Genomic DNA, 15,658 nt, shown 5'->3' with positions numbered 1-15,658 from the left:
TAGAAGCGGATTTATGCCAGTTTAAACACCGAGCTGCGGGCCTGGTTTACGGCGCGGAGCGCGCGAGGCAGGGCTTCGTTCCGATGAAATATAGCCCGGCCGGGGATGCGTCAGTGGAGGCAACCGACGCCGTTTTATCCGGTCAAGCTGAAACGCGAATTCCCCCACCCGGGCCAGGCTCGCCCCACTCCTTCGTCTTCTCGCGAGAGACGCGACGCGGTAGCGTTGAATTCCTCGGGCGCGGACGAGCGTTACTCGTCGCGATCGCGTAATTTATATCGTGGCATGTTCGACGAGGTGTGCGAAAATATGATTACCGATATCACGGGTGACAACAAATAACAGTAACGTATTTAGAGTACGCGACCTTTCTTCCTCGTTTCTCGTCTACAGACACGATCTCTGCTCGAAGACGCTACGCTACTAACATTCGGTATTCTCTGACCCGAGACATACTGTTCTTGTTGAGACATACTGTCCTTGTCCAGACGTACTGCCTTTTCTAGACGTACTGTCCTTGTCCAGACATACACTATGACAATCGTCAATATTTGCTATTTTGTGGCCTGAAAGTGTACTATTCTTATCCAGAAACACACTATGGCAATCGTCACTATTTGCTATCCTCCGGTCTGAGATATATTGGGTAGTTTTCGAAAAGTCATTTCGTTTTCCAAAATTGAGAATGTATAATTTAAGAAAATGTTTATACACTCTAAAAAAATCCTGTTTCATTTTCACCAAGGAAAAAACGAAATGACTTTCTGTACAACCCAATACTATTCTTATTCAGGGACACACTATGACAATCGTCACTATTTGCTATTCTCTGGCCTGAGATATACTATTCTTATTCAGAGACACACTATGACAATCGTCACTATTTGCTATTCTCTGGCCTGAGATATACTATTCTTATCCAGAGACACACTATGACAATCGTCACCATTTGCTATTCTCTGGCTCGAGACATCCTGTTCTCGCCCAGAGACACTCTATGACACTATTTGCTATTCTCTGGCTCGAGATATCCTGTTCTCGTTCAGAGTCACACTATGACAATCGTCATTACTCGCTCGCGATCGCTATTCTCTAACCCGTGACATAGTATACTCGTAGAAGACACACGATGACAATCGTCACTACTTGCTATTCTCTGACCCGGGTCACACTGTCCTCGGCCAGAGACAAGCCAGAACAATTCTCGCTACTCGGGCCAATGGCCTTTCTTACACCCCTAAATTTCGGACCTACGTGACTTAGATCACGAGATTGCATCATCGTGGGGGATGCGAGAGGCATAGGCCGGATGCACCAGTTGTCTAAGGTGGTTACCCAGATGAAAACTATACTGTGGGCTTGTATTGTGTCAATGTCGTCGGAGAACTCCCCAGTCCCATCGGGTAGTCTTCCTTTGTCGTTCCTCCGTTCATTACGACCAACGTGGTTAGATTTTATTCCTTAAACCACTGACTAGGGGTCGTCCCCCTCCCTTGAGCATTGAAAGCATTAGAATCTCGATGCAATTAGCTACCTTCTCCCACTCCAGCGTCTTCAAGGAACAATGCTCGAAGGAGGGGAACAACCCCCACCGTACTACCTTCCCCCACTTCGAAAATGATTAGAAGAGGACTACCATTCTTCTTCTAATCAACGATTTAGGGAACAAACTCTAGCCACGTTGTTCACGATCCCCCGCAAAGGGTTCCACGCTCCCTCTCTCTCTCTCTCTCTCTCTCTCTTTCACGCACAAATACTCTCAATATCTACACTCTACAATATCCAGAACAAATTTCGAGAAAATCGTCCATACTCGCGACTTTGTTTACCGCGAGTGGTCTGTTACAGAACGCCCCTCCCCTACGGAGAATTACGACGTCTTAAATTTCTACCGCGGCGCCTCGAATACCCGAGTTAATGCCCTCGTTCGAGGGAAGGGAGGGAACAGAGGGGGGAGTAGACCCATCGTCTCGACCCTCGGTCTCTCTCTCCGCGTCCCCCACCTCGGTCCCGATACCTTAAATTATCCTTTAACGGCGGACCCCGCGTCTCCGTGAGCACGGGGACACACAATCGGCTGCACGCGTCGAATTTGGTCGCGGAACGAGTTTCGCTCGGGCGTCGGGGCCAAGATTGATCGACCGTGGTTCCGATGTGTCTTCGCTTCTTTTTACCACGGTAGCCCGTAGGACGAAGTCGAAGAACAACCAACGTACATCATACGGAGGAGGAACCGTCTAACTCGTTTCTTGTCGGCCGTTTCGGTGACGGTCCTATCCGCCCTTGATATCCGCGAGGAAGGGAACTCTACGCGATCGCGAAGTAGAGTTACGCGGACCTTTGGCCGCCAGCTCGCGCCCCTGTAAAATCCAGGAGGATCTCGAAGCTACGAGACGAGGAGAGGGATTCTTCGGAGGGAATTTTTCCCTGGAGAATTTCGCGAATGAAAGAAATACGAGTCGAGGGACCTTAGCTCATTACCTTAATCTCTACGAATTGAAAGTTGTACGTGTACTTCTTTTTAGAAAGATCAATTTCTCGAGTGGAAATAACGAGTCACTGGTTTAGCGCGAGTTCTCCGCACCGAGTTCAACTTCGAGCAATATTCGAACCGCTATTTTGTCTACAGTTTCGTTGCTTCTGAAATTCACAAATGTTTGCACATTCTAACCGGTGTTTTTGATATTCTCATCGATCGAAAACCGCGAAACGAAATTCTCTCGGCACGGAAAGGTAACTCGACTGGTCTCCTCGCGTCGAATCCTCGCTCGTGGGCCCGAGTCGCGAGCGCGCGCGACTGGTTCGATTTTTCGAATCGGGAAACGTATTTTTAACGCACGGAGCCGGAAGAAAACACAGAGGAAAGAAAATCTCGCAACGAACGACGAGTTTTACGCTTCGATATCGTCTTACGGGCATCCAGCTCGTAAAATTCGATAAAGCCTCCTCGACGTTGCGTACCCGGGCACGCTCGACGGAAGCAATATCATTCCACGCGGTTCTTTAAACGAACCAACGGAAACCGCGGACGTTTTTTCCATCGACCTCTTCTTTGGGCAGAGTCTTTAAAAATTATAATGAACAGCAACGATCGCGAACGATAATGGAACGTTTACCCCGTCGGTCACGGTATCTATTATAGGGGACAAATGATTCATGGATATTCACGGGAGCACCACGCAAAATGTTCGGTTGGGAAAAAGTCCGTGATTTATGAACGCGTTTAATGCGTACGCGGCGAGAAAAAAGCACGAACGATGGCTGCATTTTAGAAATAATTCCGAAGCAACGGGACGGCTAATGTGACCGCGTAATTAAATACCCCGAACGTTTCGTTTTAATTACCGAGTGAATTGCGTGTCGGTTAAAAAATTAACGATATTAAAGCCAATATCGTGCCGCGTATTTCGTACATGAAATTTCTTGCAAAAGGCTCGTAATTCTCGTTTAGCCTCAGTTGCGTTCGAAGAAGCGTGTTATTCGTTGAATGGTCTTTCTTTTGGATATCCATCGCTCGTTTGATCCTTCGCGCTCGACGGACGACTCTCGATCGCCGTTTAATTGAATTTCATTTCTCCGGGGATAAAAGATTATAGAATTCGTAGAATATTGAAATAAGAGAGTTTCAATGCGATCGCACGATTTATTTTTCGATGTAAAATACATCGTCCTTCTCGTAAAAAAACAACTCCGAGTGGAAAGAGTTAACGCTTGTAAACCGATCGTAAAACGATCTCTTCTCTGTGCGAACCATGGGAAACGAATTAATCGCATCCAGGAAAATTACTCGAACTCGATTATGCATTTTCTTCGCAAGTCTTTGCGTCTATTTCGCAACCAAATTCCAGATAAAGAAACCGTGCACGAATATTATCTCTTCTTCGCTATTGAACGATCACGAGGCTCTAACTTCTCGAACGATAACCGATTTACGCTCTTTTCTAAATCCAGGAAAATTACTCGAACTCGATTATGCATTTTCTTCGCAATTCTTTTTGTCTATTTCGCAATCAAATTCCAGATAAAGAAACCGTGCACGAAAATTGTTCGGACTCTAATTTCCCAAACGATAACCGATTCACGTTCTTTTCTAAATCCAAGAAAATTACTCGAACTCGATTATGAATTTTCTTCACAAATCATTGCGTCTATTTCGCAACCAAATTCCAGATAAAGAAACCGTGCACGAAAATTGTTCGGACTCTAATTTCCCAAACGATAACCGATTCACGTTCTTTTCTAAATCCAAGAAAATTACTCGAACTCGATTATGCATTTTCTTCGCAATTCTTTTTGTCTATTTCGCAACCAAATTCCAGATAAAGAAACCGTGCACGAAAATTGTTCTGACTCTAATTTCCCAGACGATAACCGATTCACGCTCTTTTCTAAATCCAAGAAAATTACTCGAACTCGATTATGCATTTTCTTCGCAATTCTTTTTGTCTATTTCGCAACCAAATTCCAGATAAAGAAACCGTGCACGAAAATTGTTCTGACTCTAATTTCCCAGACGATAACCGATTCACGCTCTTTTCTAAATCCAGGAAAATTACTCGAACTCGATTATGCATTTTCTTTGCAATTCTTTGCGTCTATTTCGCAACGAAATTCGAAAAAAGAGAAACCGTGCACGAAAATTGTGTCTTCTTCGCTATTGTACGATCTTGCCACTCTAATTTCCCGGACGATAACCGATTTACGCGCGTTTCTAAATCCACGAACCCGTTATGGAAAATCACAGGTCGTTCCCCATAGTTGCAAATCGCGCGTCCCGTTAAAAGACTGCGAAGCAACGCGGTTTCACCTGGCGTTCCGTTGTTTCGCACACGCTTCCACGTAACCGCGCGGATTAACGTAATGACTCCTACTTTTTTTTTCTCCCATCCCGTTCCCTATTCCCGGGCGAATCCGGTATTATTCATAAGCGAACTCTTTCTTCTGTTGCCTCCCGGGTGTACTCGTCCCGCGGATGTTTTATGGATCGTGTATCGGCAAGTAATTTCACCCGTTCTTCATCAAACCGGTCATAACACGGAGTTACATCGATTGATAAACCCGATGTTACCCGAGCCCGTTGAATAATGGATGCCAAAAACTTTCTGTATAAATCCATGACAAGCGCGGACGAATTTGTCGATTCGCTGTTGCGTCTTTGGAAACGGTGAAACGAAAGATCGCGCGGATTGTCGCGAGGCCGTTTAGCGTAAAAAATAAAATAACGATGAAGACGTCTTATCCATTGCCGAATCGAAATCATCGATTGGTTCGCGAATTTCTTACCGGCCATGAACGATCGTAATTAAAATCGTTGCGGGTGTCGAGTGTAGGTTACACGTACCAATAACCATCAGTGTCCCTATAATCGCCATTTAATAAAAATTTTTAAATTTAAATTGAAAAATTTAGATTTAAAAATCGAAATTTTTAAATTTAAATTATTTGATTGGAAATTGTACAAAGAATAGCGAATAGAACTGTTTGAACACGTTGAAAATATCCTTGACATTTGTTCAAACGTTGAAAAATAGAAATATTCGATAGTGTATTTTTTATTTTATAATATCGACGACGACAGTGATGGTACTTAAAAGTTTACAAATATTAAAGTTCACCGGTCGTTAGTGGACATTATGGCATTCAACGTGTCGATACTAAATTTGAAAATAAATATTAGGAGGTTGATCTGACGTTTGAGAATAAGAAATGCAATCATTATGAATAGAAAGTATAGAAATTGGAAATTCTCACAAGCGAAAGAGACGTTGAGCAATGTAATGCCTCGATCCGAAAGGATTTTATTAGGTCAAATGTGTTCTAAAATAATTAAACGAATTACGCGATTAGTTTCTCGTTACGCGTAGTTCTTCTTCCATTCTGACTAGATAAAATCCCGGATCGGTCTATTCGGTTAAATAATATTCTATAAGACTGGAATATTTCCAATGTTTCTAACGGTGGTAATTATTTTGCACACGAACAAGTTTTCATCGAACTTTGTAGCTCTTTCAACATTCATCTGCATTTTTATCGGTGGATGAATACGTTAATTAACACTTCGCGCCTCGCGCCATTTAAATGACTGGCACGTTGGCTTCGTAATAGAGGATTTCTAAGGATATGAAAAAATATATAATACGTCTTGCAATTTCCAAGATAGAAAGTATGAAATTTTAATATTTAACGGGGAATGAATCGTAAATCGCACAGCGAAAAATTCAGATCGATATCTGTTTTCTGTTAATGAAACCGTTAATGTGTGGTAATACTATAAATGTTGGGTTCGAAGTGCCTAAGGCCACGTTAGATTGTGAAACTATGTCGATTTACAGTATCGATTTACAATGTGGTCGTATAAAGATCGTTAAATTTTAGTTATAGATTCGAACACGGATGATATCGAAAATGCAGAAAATTATTTCAACGAGATGTATCACGTAGTTGTGAAAATAAATAACAAAGATCGAACGTACGTGAACTCGATAATAGGTAATGTAAACACAATTGAAGAAAATTACAGACAACTTCGAGCTCGATTGGTCATTTTATGAAAACATAGATGCGAATCTACAACAACAATTACGAAGTAGTATCTTTTCTATCGATTTTCATCGATTTACAATCGATCGAGTTGTATTTCCAATAGTGCACGATACCGCGTTGCGATCGGGTGCTCGATTAATTTTATTAGGACTTTTCCCAAAAGTCTTCCGGTGGATCGAGCAGTTTCATCATCACCATTCCACCAGTTTCAGGATCGATCATCGTACATGTCATCAGAGTGCAAAATGGAATCCCGGTTCTTGAACAACTACACCAGTTGCATCCGTCGTAGAAACGTTTCCCCGCCACGCATTTCCTGTCTTCTGGATAAAAAAAAAAAAAAAGAAATACAGTAAATTAGAAACGTGCTCATCGACATCGTCGATTTTCAAGAAATACTCCGAATTACGATACTCGTTGACGATTTTTCGTCAACGGAAAACTCACTAGTCTCTTGGTCGAAAGCAACCGAGCTCACGATGACGAGCAAGCAAACTAAAGCGAAAAATTTCGTCGACATGTTTCTCGTGTCTGTTCGCTAGCTCTACGATCGAACGACTAACTTTATATAGGTCGTCTATCCACACTTTTATCGTCGGCGTATCGACGACCTTCTGCACTTTTCGTGGAACACTTTATCGAGAGAAACGTTATCAGAATAACGAATGTAAAAAATATACCGTATATTATATCGTTAAGACCATGTATCTACTGCGAGACTATGTTAAGACACCAACGGATACGAAAGCGTTATTGAAGATTCTTTCGAAATACAGATTTTCTTTCTCGTTCGATTCGAAGTTAAATTGAAAACTAAACTCTACACTTTGTCTTTTATACTACTTATACACGGTATGTTCGAGTATCGAAATTTTCTCATAGTAAATAAACGTACCGAAACTCCTATATATTCTCCATCGTCGTGAGTAAAGTCTGTAAATTCGATAAGACCGAAGATCGATCGTTCTTCTCCTTCGTTTCCAGGGTATTTCGCAAACACCTCGTTCGATTTGAAGTTAAATTGAATACTTAACGCTACACTTAACTTAACTCTTTGAAGTTAAATTGAAAACTTGACGCTACACTTTGTTTTCTATGCTACGTCTACACGGTACGTTCGAGTACTCGAATTTCCTTGTAGTAAACAAACGTGCCAAAACACCTGTATATTCCCCATCGTCGTAAGTGAAGTTTGTAAATTCGATAAGAGTAAAGATCGATCGTTGTTCTCGTTCGTTTCCAGGGTATTTCACAAACGTCCCGCACTAGCGACCGGAATCGGGATCGGCGGTAGAGGTAACGCCGGCGTCGGCGGAAATGGAGGAAGTTTAGGGGTCGACAGCGAGTGCGGCGACGCGTTGAAGAGACGCAAGGTTCACAGATGCGACGTGGCTGGCTGCGACAAAGTATACACGAAGAGCTCCCACCTGAAGGCTCACAAGAGAACTCATACCGGTAAGTCCGTCGACGGAATATATTACCCTCTTGTTTCCCGTTTAGCGAAACGCGAACCGTAATCTAATCTCCTGCGTTTATCGGATCGTTGCTAACGCGGGAACTCATCATCGTCCGGCATTAATTTCGACTGTGTTGCGAGCCGCGTTGCACCGCGAATCTACAATACGTCCCACGTGGTCAGAATTTAACGAGCTATCAATTTTACCGCGTTTTCGAGGCGTACCGACCATCACGGAACGTTCCTGCCTACGCCCGTAAATATCCCCTATCGTCGTTCCATATTTTTACTGGCCCCTAAACGCTTTATTGTCCGTGGATGATTCACGCGCACGCGTCGACGATCATCCGCGACGAGCGTTCCGTCGTAACCGTGGATCGTCGAACGTGATTTTTCCTCCTCGAGGGTTCGTTTCTCGCTTCGAGACGAAACCGTCCGATCGCTCGTCGCAACGATCCGAGGACGAGATTAATTTTCGGTGACAGTACATACAGGGTGATTTGTAAATGCACGTCAAGGGGTGAATCTACGCGTGTAGGTAGAAAATGTATCAGGAACGTGTATGGATACTTCAAGGGGTAGATCTGACAACAAAATAAATAAAAGACTTTTCACGAACATATATCTATTCTTCAAGGGGTAGATCTAACATCAAAATAAATAAAAGACTTTTCACGAATATATATTTATTCTTCAAGGGGTAGATCTGACACCAAAATAAGTAAAAGACTTTTCACGAACATATATCTATACTTCAAGGGGTAGATCTAACACCAAAATAAATAAAAAACTTTCCACGAACATATATCCGTACTTCAGAGAGCGAATCTACCCAGTGAAATAAATACACAACGACTCGAAAATATACGTCCCATGTCCCTTACTTTTCGAGTTAGGAAGAATTAAAGGAAATGTTCCTAGTGTCCACCTCGTGCCTGAACACATACTATCTTGTCCTTATCTATGCCCTTATCTTATGTTTCTGGACGATCTTCTGGAACTATGTGCTCTTAAACATCGGGAAAAACTTGTGGTTCGTTCACAATCGAATCTTACAGTTGAGTCTTTGTCGTACTAACGTATCGATAGTTTGTTACCTTCTAGATACGAGTAGCTCTTACTCTGGGCTCTGATAGAGCAACGTTACTCGACAGTACCGATACTCGAGTTCCCGAAGATCTTCACCAAGGTTTTTCCTCCGTTTCTTCTACACACTATCGCAACACTTACACAATAGTCGTATCCAATCCTTTTCCCATTTTACCGCGTCAAGATTCATTCTTCGAAGTTCAGACGTCCGCTTGGACGAATCATCCTGTACACGTCCACTCTGTTCAAGGATCCTCCCTTTGTATCCCCCCCGTTCCTGGTTGTCGCGTATCATTTCGCGCGTACCACTCGCGTTACGAACGAGCTGATATCCCCTGCGAGCCGCGAGTCCGCGCAAATGGTAAAAGGAAATTCCCCTTTTTGCTTAGGCGCGCAGGCCACGGTTTAGCGTGCTTTACGGTCATTAAGCAATCTTCCCACGTTAACTCGCCGGAGACAGCATTATTAACAAATATAACGCGGCGAGATTCACCCCGATAACGATAATGGTTAACGCTAAAATATGGCCGGCAGTAAAACGGGCTGTCTCCGCGGATGGGTCAACCAGTCGACCGCGAGTCATTACTCATCGCGAGCCTTTGATTTCCAAGCGGAGATACTCCGAACCGAATGGAAAAGCCTGGATCGGGCGATACAGAACGGACTTTGCCGATGGAACGCGAGAGTCGCGCAATTTACCGTGAAATTTTCTCGCGATACACTGGTTCGATGTCGATTCGGTGTTCGTGGAGCGTTCGGTTCGCCGTAAGGTTGGTATCGCGCGTGCGCGTGCGCGTGCGGTACGCGACTCGCGCGGAATGCCAGGCATATTCGTCTCCGTAGAATGGCTTCTCTCGTTGCTCGACGAAGGTCAGGGGTCTCGGACGGCTCGCAACGCCGTAGCGTATCGGGACCCCGAAGCCGCTTAGAAATTCGATAATGCACGAAAGTGACGCCGGGGACTGCTATCCGTCGACAATGCATTTTTAGACGCGACCACCGCCGTTTCTAAGGAACGCTCCAACCCGACCATTTATTATCGCCCCGCGAGAACCTGGAAGAGAGGTCACACCGTTCGTTTCTCGCTATACACGCGCCCGACACGACGCCGCGTACGTGTGTACACAGCGTTGAAGAAGCCACGGCTCCAAGAATTTCCGGTGGATAGGTACCTTCGTGAAGGCATTGCCGCCGTCTAAGAGAGTGAAGAGGCGGCGGGGAGAGGGCGTGGTCGTGAGAACCAGGATCTTTTGTCTGGTCCATGGTTCAACCGAGACGGTGTGACCGCGGTGCTCAACCCGACCCGAGACCCCGTGGGACTTTTACGCGCTCAAGTGACGATTAACCGACCGTTTTTAACCATTACTCGGGACTCTACCGCACCCGATTATACGGATATCCCGTTTCCTCGCTGTCGATGAACACGGTTACCCTGGTGATCGTTCTACGGGTCTTTCTCGACCCATCGTGAGTATTTCTCTCCTCTGACGAGAATTAAGATTCAGAGCTGAGCGGATACACCTCTCGATCGTGTTACAAAGTTTAAATTACGAGACAATAATTAACTGTACGTTTTTAAACGCACACGGGACTTAAGGGACCCGATTCTAGGGATATCTCTAGGTGTCGATGAACTTGATCGTTCTACGGGTCTTTTTCGACCCCTCGTGAGTATTTCTCTCCTCTGACGAGAATTAAGATTCAGAGCTGAGCGGATACACCTTTCGATCGTGTTACAAAGTTTAAATTACGAGACAATAATTAACTGTGCGTTTTTAAACGCACACGGGACTTAAGGGACCCGATTCTAGGGATATCTCTAGGTGTCGATGAACTCGATCGTTCTACGGGTCTTTTTCGACCCCTCGTAAGTATTTTCCTTTGTATCGAAATTTAAAGCTATTGTAGCAGAGGTGAGGGAACACTTCCGTGTTCCATCAGATCTGTAATTATTTATTACAATTAAAGATACGAAACCGTGTAGAATGTTTACGCGCAGAAGCGACAAATCCGGTCTGTCGATTAACCACTTCCGTCTTCTCGGTGCGTTCCTCGGGTCTATTTCGACCCTACGTAATCGTTTACTCTACACTCGAAGCTATTATACTACACATCATCCAACGAGACGAGTCAGTGGATGCAAACAAATGCATGCGACCGACACACGAATGGACAAGACCGAATTTATAGTCTATCTTCTTCTATCGCACGAATTTCACATATTTCGTTGTTCCTTAACAAAGTGTCTTATCGGACCGACTATAGAAACAACTAAACGCTCGATCGTATTATAAAATGAAAAACCTCGGTTCCATATACGATGCTGTAATTTTTTTATTCATAAATCATACTTAACACACATGTACGATATTACGATTTTTCGTTCATGAATCTTACTCGAGTATACAGTCGAACGAAATAAAAGGAAAAAGGAAAAGGTTCTATCCTGACAGCGCTGATGAAAATAATACGACACGTCGATTCTAATTTCACGAGTACAATTTTATTTCGTGCATGTTACTTTTTTCTTTATATATATATATTTCACCGACGTGCGAACCGGTAACCATCGATCGAAGCTCGCGATGTTTCACGTGGCATTTTACTGGCCCTTGTCAAGATTTTCCTTCGAATTCAGTGTCCACGATAACGTACACACCTATCGCGACACGCGCTTGGATACAAGTCTAGGCGTTCTTCTCCCAAAACTCTTCCGGTGGGTTCAAGGTGTTCGATTCCGGTTTCACCAAATCACAAGGGACTTCCGTGCACCTTGAAATTCCTCCTTTGTGACAGTAACACCAGTTGCATCCGTCGAAATAACTTTTCCCCGGCACGCATTTCCTTCCTTCGTGAGAATGAACAATGAATTAAAAACGAGCAACGATCGCTACGCAGTCTCGTTTATTTTCCTTTTTTAACAACCATGGAAACTCGAGCCAACGGTACCGAAAGTTCCGAAAACGAAAAACTCACCAGTCTCTTGGCCGGATGCGACCGAGCTCGCGATGACGAGCAAGCAAAGGAAAGCGAAAAATTTCCTCGACATGTTTCCCGTGCGTTCAATGTCTCCACTGTGGACACAACTTATTCAACGACTTTATATAGCTTACCCGTCTCCGTTTTTATTGTCCGCGTATCGATAACCTTTCACATTTTCCGTTAAACGATTTATCAATTTTACACTTACGCGCTCGCCAATAGTTGGCAAGATCGCGCGCGAAAACAAGCCGTGGAAACCATTGTAACATTTACGTTTACCAATCGTTTTCTCGATGAAATTCGAGACGGAGCATTCGTCATAATGTCTGCTCGGAGTCTTTGCACGCTTGGTTTTCATATTTGTAAGCGTATGCGCAATTTCCCAACTCGGTAAACATTGTACTCGCGATAGAAAGGAAACGTCGCTGCGATTCGTCGTTCTCGAATAATGCGCGCCACTTTGGGAGAACTTGGAAAGATACGGGCAATTATTATTGATTAAGGAAGCGCAATATAACGTGCTATAGTAAACGTGTTTATTCGCGTTCACTGGCTTCCGTTATCGTTCAAACTTCTAGCTATGGAAGAAAATATGCAACTCCGTTTTACTTTAAATCGTAGAGTTCAAGGCCATTCTAAGGTCACGATATTGCACACACGTATCTGGGTGCATACATCGACTGCATAGGAGAAAAAGAAATTATTGGGTGAACTCGTGGGAAAAGTTTTCAACGTTGAAAGACATTTTCCGTGCGGCGTATAGGTAGTTTGAAACATTTTTTTATTTACGAAGTGGAGAAAATAATTGTTATCTTTTACATGGAAAATTCTGGGCTAATTTTCGTTACACTTCCATCTTGGAAACTGTAAACGTTGGTTCGATTATCGTGTTCCCTGTCCAATCACCGTAAGCCGTCTCGTTTAAAATACCGAACGAACGTTGTAAAATTATACACGAAAGAATCTAAGCGACGGTTACATGTGCGATAAACGCGATGAAAAATCCAGCAGTTAATTTTTCTCGTCGTTAATTTTGTACAGAAGGATGAAAAATTCCAAGTCGACTGAAAAAGAGAGAAAGCAAGGTAATAAAGGAGGAAGCTGTAATTGTAATATTCGAGCCGTCAACGTAATAAAATACAACTCGTCGGATGATACATCGTGGAATCTACGATCGTGATTCAACGGTTTTTACGGGCGATGGTAATACACGTTTGAACACTTCCGTGATAATTGTCACCGAATATAATGAACAAATTACCGTTAATAATCGAGTAACTGAAAAGAATTTCGAAACGGGGCAAATTTACCACTTTATTAGTTCCAGTGTCGCGTAAATATATGAAACGATAATAAATAACATAATAGATTACAAAATTATCCAATAATGTTAAATCCTCGAAATGCTGAACTTTCGATCGGCAAATAAAGAAATAATGCGACAATGTTAAAGCTTCGAAGTATTAATCTTTCGGTTGGTAAATAAAAATAACCATACAACAATGTTAAAGCCTCGAAATAATGAACAAAAGAAACATTATCGTAATGTTAAAGCCTCGAAATATTAATCTTTCGGTTGGCAAATAAAAATAACCATACTACAATGTTAAAGCCTCGAAATAATGAACGAAAGGAACACTATCCTAATGTTAAATCCTCGAAATATTAATCTTTCGGTTGGTAAATAAAAATAACCATACAACAATGTTAAAGCCTCGAAATAATGAACGAAAGGAACACTATCCTAATGTTAAAGCCTCGAAATATTAATCTTTCAGGTTGGCGAATAAAAAAACCTACGCAACGATGTTAGATCCTGGAAATATGCAATAACGTTAAATCCTTAATGCGATTGGTGTCTTTCGATCTTCGCGCTTCAGTTCGCGGAATTCGACAACACGGCCGATCCTTACCGATTATTCGCTGTTACGATTCCCTTACATAGGTACAAGCAACGATGATCGGTCAAAGGTTTCACGCATTGGGGTAAGACGATCGCGACGAGCACCACGATCCGTCGCTAGAACAGTGCCTGATATGCCAACGCTGTCGTAGTGCGTCGTACAGAAACTTTCGCTATAATAATTGTTTCAACGGTTGCGCGGCACGATCGTGGCGCAGGGGTACGTATATATACGGCACGTATATCCATCATTCTAACACCGCGGCATTATCCAGCCATCGAGATATATTTACAGAGGCGGATACCGGCACTCTGGATGTGGGAAATGCCAATTCATTGATTACTGTTATTTCTACCATTCCGCGGCATAAATCGTAGCGCGGTTCGTGTTCGCGGCAAAACGATCGTTCCGTTTGCTCTTGGAAGCGATGGAATTTGTCTCGTACGAAGAACCCATTGTTCCGAATGCTCGACACCGAACGGGGTCTATCGGAGGTGGAGCAATTACAACCGATTCCGTTCGCGTGTACGAGGTATGTGATATCGCGACGACGCGAACCGTGGACAATCGCGAGTCGAAAATCGTTCGCGGTCGAACCGTCGAAACGATTTTAAGGATTCCATTATCGCGAACGGAAATTCCGGCCGACCGTTCGGTTTCGTGTTCTCGAACGATAAACCTGAAATCGTTCTCGGTCGAGCACCGATCCGGGATTAAAAGAAGCAATTCGAAGATGCTGGGTGTGTTTTCCTTTCTACACGGTTGCACACACGGGAGCCACGAACGCTATCATCTTGAAATCGATCGGCCCTCGTAACGAAACAACGCACCGAAACTACCGAATCCAGTCTGCTAACCATGATTGATGATTCTCACGGCACGAACGCTGGAATTTGCATCGAATTTATATCGTGCCGCTCGCAAACTGTATAATGGAGTAATAGCGGTCCGCGCTACCGCTTTCGATACCATGAATCTTCCGAACACACGCCACGAACATCGGAAGCTACATTGTACCGGGCAGAAATATTACGTGGATATGGTAAATGGCGGCTACGGCTCTTTATAACAGAGGTGGCGCGCGGGGTGTTGCCCATAATTCGTAGCGCGACAAAAATACCGATCGATTTCAGTGGAAATCGGGGACCAGGCGAAGATCGAGAGGCCCGAAACACTTGTCTTTTAGGGTAGGTGGAAAAATTGCGAATTGTAGAATAGGTTCGTTCGTTGAACTGTGAGAATAATTGGACGGTTTCGGTGAGAACCGGGGCCTTGAAAAAGGCCCAGAATTTTTAATTTTAGAAAACCCTGAAGTTAAGGGTAGATATATTGAAAAAATATTCTAGTTCCATTTGTAGCACGGTAGAAGTAATCGATCGATTTTTATGAGAATTGAAATCTCCGTGAGACCCAAAGAGGCCCAAAATTCTCGGTTCTAGAGGCTCTCGGTATAAAATTCTGGTCTGCGTAGAAAGTGGAACAACTTGTTCACGTTGTAATAAAAATTGCCCGTTTCGGTGAATAATAGAATCTTTTGGAAAATAAAGAGACTCGGAATACTTAATTTTGAGGCCCTCGGTGTATTGAAAAAATTGTAAGTAAGAATTCTTTCGTGAGAAAAATAATTGGTCGATTTTTATGAGAACCAGAGCCTCGTAAATGGAAAGAGGCTCAGAGTGCTTAG

General features: G+C 43.4%; 3 protein-coding genes across 5 annotated transcripts in view; 1 reads left to right on the top strand and 2 right to left on the bottom strand.

Moving 5' to 3' along the window:
- Positions 1 to 15,658, top strand: part of LOC143145006 (uncharacterized) — a 643,697-nt gene that overhangs the window by 603,531 nt on the left and 24,508 nt on the right. Inside the window, exons 6-8 of one of the 2 annotated variants that reach the window (XR_012991574.1) lie at positions 7,787 to 7,998; positions 13,112 to 13,273; positions 13,849 to 13,971. Coding sequence is in view for 1 of the 2 variants with exons in the window: in XM_076307961.1 (XP_076164076.1) it covers positions 7,787 to 7,998 (212 nt within the window). In the remaining variant the exon portion in view is untranslated. Of the gene's footprint in view, positions 1 to 7,786; positions 7,999 to 13,111; positions 13,274 to 13,848; positions 13,972 to 15,658 lie in introns of those variants that run through there. The other variant, XM_076307961.1, reaches the window with a different exon arrangement.
- LOC143145010 (serine protease inhibitor 3-like) lies at positions 6,526 to 7,144 on the bottom strand. Of its 2 annotated transcripts, none has more exons than XM_076307968.1 (2): positions 6,991 to 7,144; positions 6,526 to 6,866 (listed from the first exon to the last, which is right to left on the bottom strand). In XM_076307968.1, the coding sequence occupies exons 1-2, from the start codon at positions 7,061 to 7,063 to the stop codon at positions 6,688 to 6,690; spliced, it is 252 nt and encodes an 83-aa protein (XP_076164083.1). In that variant the 5' UTR covers positions 7,064 to 7,144; the 3' UTR covers positions 6,526 to 6,687. The 2 variants fall into 2 exon arrangements, with proteins under 2 accessions (XP_076164083.1, XP_076164084.1); XM_076307969.1 differs by having other exon boundaries at positions 6,526 to 6,863; positions 6,991 to 7,108.
- LOC143145011 (serine protease inhibitor 3-like) lies at positions 11,570 to 12,223 on the bottom strand. The gene is made up of 2 exons (XM_076307970.1): positions 12,065 to 12,223; positions 11,570 to 11,936 (listed from the first exon to the last, which is right to left on the bottom strand). The coding sequence occupies exons 1-2, from the start codon at positions 12,135 to 12,137 to the stop codon at positions 11,776 to 11,778; spliced, it is 234 nt and encodes a 77-aa protein (XP_076164085.1). The 5' UTR covers positions 12,138 to 12,223; the 3' UTR covers positions 11,570 to 11,775.

Source organism: Ptiloglossa arizonensis, chromosome 3 (assembly GCF_051014685.1).
Source record: "Ptiloglossa arizonensis isolate GNS036 chromosome 3, iyPtiAriz1_principal, whole genome shotgun sequence".
Lineage (NCBI taxonomy): Eukaryota > Metazoa > Arthropoda > Insecta > Hymenoptera > Colletidae > Ptiloglossa > Ptiloglossa arizonensis.
The sequence above is the reverse complement of the archived record's forward strand: the minus strand, read 5'-3'. Positions and strand labels throughout refer to the sequence as shown.

What these genes read in the sequence shown, in the direction of transcription:
- LOC143145010 (XM_076307968.1), bottom strand. Translation starts at nt 7,063, where the DNA reads ATGTCGACGAAATTTTTCGCTTTAGTTTGCTTGCTCGTCATCGTGAGC. An exon ending in TGCTTTCGACCAAGAGACTA is followed by an intron (nt 6,867 to 6,990) that starts GTGAGTTTTCCG and finishes TTTTTTATCCAG; the next exon opens with AAGACAGGAAATGCGTGGCG.
- LOC143145011 (XM_076307970.1), bottom strand. Translation starts at nt 12,137, where the DNA reads ATGTCGAGGAAATTTTTCGCTTTCCTTTGCTTGCTCGTCATCGCGAGC. An exon ending in CGCATCCGGCCAAGAGACTG is followed by an intron (nt 11,937 to 12,064) that starts GTGAGTTTTTCG and finishes ATTCTCACGAAG; the next exon opens with GAAGGAAATGCGTGCCGGGG.